Source organism: Mercurialis annua, linkage group LG7, assembly GCF_937616625.2.
Source record: "Mercurialis annua linkage group LG7, ddMerAnnu1.2, whole genome shotgun sequence".
NCBI classification, from domain to species: domain Eukaryota; kingdom Viridiplantae; phylum Streptophyta; class Magnoliopsida; order Malpighiales; family Euphorbiaceae; genus Mercurialis; species Mercurialis annua.
In genome coordinates this window covers 6,072,062-6,075,178 of record NC_065576.1, presented here as the reverse complement: position 1 = coordinate 6,075,178, position 3,117 = coordinate 6,072,062, and the positions used below count along the sequence as shown (strand labels likewise).

The following is a 3,117-nucleotide window of genomic DNA, read 5'->3' as shown; positions in this document are numbered from 1 at the left end:
AATTTGGAGACCCTAAATCAAAAGCACAAATAAGGGAAATATATACTAAAAATTTATTGCATAGAATTTTGACCCCCACTCATATCCTCTCATGTCGATTGTCTTTTGACCCATGAAAACTTGCAATAGTATCTATCCACGTATTAGATTAAAATTTAAATATAATAGTAGTATAATTTACTAATTAGGCACTCCTCCTAATACGGCTTAAACAACGTACAAATAGAACAGTCGCTTTCTTTTATGTAATGCTTCAATAATGACTAATTAAGATCATTATATATGGTCGGTTTAGTCGTAATTAATGAAACATGCGTCACCTTATGTTGGCCGAGAATGTCGATTAAAAGTCGGCGAATCCATAAATATGTACATAATATATTTACTATATAGTTTTGTAGTATGAACTTATATATAATCACATGTCAATTATAAAATAATTGTAAAGTAGAAGAAAATGTAAATGAATATTTTTTTTTCATTATGTCACCTCATAATCACATTATGATCATCATATATAAGAAGAATTCGAGAGAATTTTAACGAAGAGCCACTTCAAGATCCATTATTCATGAAATGGATCTGAGTGCACACTTTTTCTACTATTACAAAAAGAAAATTAATTTATCCACCCAAATTAATATCTTGGAGGAAAAAAAAGAATTGTACGTATAAATAATTCACACTTCACTTGACTTGACTTGACGACGATGACGATGATGATGAATCGACAAAAACCAGACTATCGTTCTTCCGGCTCGCGGTCACGGCCGTTGTCGAATGATAGCCGGAAAACCCACTTAGTGAGAGACCTTCTTCTTGAATTTTTCAACATTTGATGACTACTTTGATTTTGACCGTTGCTCATTGATTCGACGAAATTTTTCAATCGCTTCATGGCAACATTTAGAGTATCTTCCGACAAGTTAGCGAAACAAATACGAAACCAACCAGGTTCGGTGCAATGGCAAGAGGAGCCGGGAGAAATATTTAACTTAACATCATAAACAATTGTCTTCCAAAGCTCCATTTCTGCTTCAAATGTGTTGGATTTCAACAAATGTTTCATATTAACCCAACAAAATAATCCGGCATTGCTTTTCAGACAACTGATACCGGCTTTTTCGAGTCCTTTAACGAGCATCTTTTGTCGATTTTTAAGCCGTCTTTGATTTTCAGAAATGTAACTTTTAGTAAACTTTTTGTCGGATAGAAGAGCCGATAAAAGATTTTGTGTTTGAGACGAAACCAAACCGAAACTCGACATTTTAGTTGCGGCTGAAACAACTAAATCATCGTTCGAATAAATTGCACCAACTCGAAATCCGGGTAGACCGAGATCTTTTGAAAGACTGTAAACAATATGAACCCTATTCCAAACTTCAGTATTTTCCAATTTCTTATCCTTTAAGACCTCCATAATACTTATAAACCCTGGAGTGTTGAACACGGTACCGGAATAAATTTCGTCGCTAATAAGATGAATATTCTTGTCGGAAATAAAGGTGACGAGTAGGTTTAATTCACTACGGGTCATTGTTGTGCCTAATGGATTTGAAGGATTTGTGACCAAAACACCCTTAACTTTCAAGTTTCTTTTTTGAGCTTCGAGATAAGCTTCTTCAAGAGCCGATGCCGTGATTTGGAAGTTATTTGAACTCGAACAATGAATCGGTACGATTTCCGCTCCGGTTCGCCATTTGAGATCTCTATCAAATCTGAAAATGAGAATTGCAAAAAAAGATAAAGATTAGAAACGTACATTTTCATGCATGAGTGATACGTAACTTAGTTTTACAGTAACAGTAAAAGTAAAAAGTAAAAAAATCAAGAAAATATAACTTACCCAGGGTAATATGGAGTTGGTAAAAGAAATGCTTCGCCTGGCTCAGCTAGGCAGAATATTAAAGTCTCATTAGCAGAAGTTGCACCAGCAGTCAAAACCAACTTATTTTGATCAAATGTCACTCTGTTTCCTCTTATTTCCGCCATGAAATCGACCATTGCCTGTAAAAATAACCGAAAAATGTATCGTTAGCGAAAATTCGTATTAAAAACGATCGAATTGAAAGCTTGTATAGTCTAAAAATGCTCGAAACATACTTTCTTGAAATCGGGACGGCCGTGATAATCTTGAAAAAGAGCAAGCTCTTTAAAAATGGATTGTCCGTCTTTCTTGAAATTAGCTGCGTCGGGATTATTGGTTATCCATGATTCAAGAAGATCAAATGAAACCTGCAATATAGCGAAAAATAAAGAATCGTAAGTTCATATGAATATATATTATATAGTATATATTACAAAGAAAAATGACCAAAATTAGATTTTTCTTTCATGAAAAAAACTGTAGTTTTACCTGATTTTCTGCAAGACCCATTTGAATAATTCCATTGGGATTCTTGATTTCATCATAAGGATTCTTTTCATATTCTTCCCATCCAAGAAAATAAGAAGAATCTTGGCCATGAGTATTACACGTAGCTTTCTTAGATAACAGCTTCATTTTTGCAGAAGAATTTTAGTATAATGTTTTTAGAATATAGTTTTGATGAAATTTTTGAAATGTATTTTTTGAAAAGGAAGAAGAAGAGAATTGAAGTGTAGTTGTTGTTGTTGGTGTGAAGTGGAGATTTGTGTTACCAAATGGGACGTATATATAATAGTGGCTTAATAATTAGTGAAAAAATATTTTTAAAAAAACAAACGACAGAATTAATAACAAAGACAAATTTGACTAAGAGAGACAATGTTTTTTTTTAAGTTAGTAGTAATAATTATTAAATTATTATTATTAATTAAAGACAAAATTGATCATACACTTATACGCGCTTTCTCCACCGTCCTTTAGCACAACATTACACATTTCTATGCTTTTTATTTTTGGTGACTGATTACATTTCTATTCTTAATTTGATTTCTGCTATATTCACTTATTCTTCTTGTTTTGATTTATTTGTTGGATCCCAATAGGGAATTGCTTAGTTGTTTTTCTCATTTCTTTCTATGTAAGTTGAATATTTGAATTCTACAAGGCCATATTCATAACTATAGGTAGAAAATTACACTTTGATGGTGAATACAGAAGAGTTAAATTTCCAAAAAATATAAATTTATATC

General features: G+C 32.3%; 1 protein-coding gene across 1 annotated transcript; it reads right to left on the bottom strand.

Annotated features, from left to right (window-relative positions):
• Positions 1–491: 491 nt before the first annotated feature.
• On the bottom strand, positions 492–2,604 carry LOC126656412 (1-aminocyclopropane-1-carboxylate synthase 8-like). The gene is made up of 4 exons (XM_050350981.1): positions 2,357–2,604; positions 2,104–2,235; positions 1,847–2,007; positions 492–1,718 (listed from the first exon to the last, which is right to left on the bottom strand). The coding sequence occupies exons 1-4, from the start codon at positions 2,501–2,503 to the stop codon at positions 743–745; spliced, it is 1,416 nt and encodes a 471-aa protein (XP_050206938.1). The 5' UTR covers positions 2,504–2,604; the 3' UTR covers positions 492–742.
• Positions 2,605–3,117: the final 513 nt, after the last annotated feature.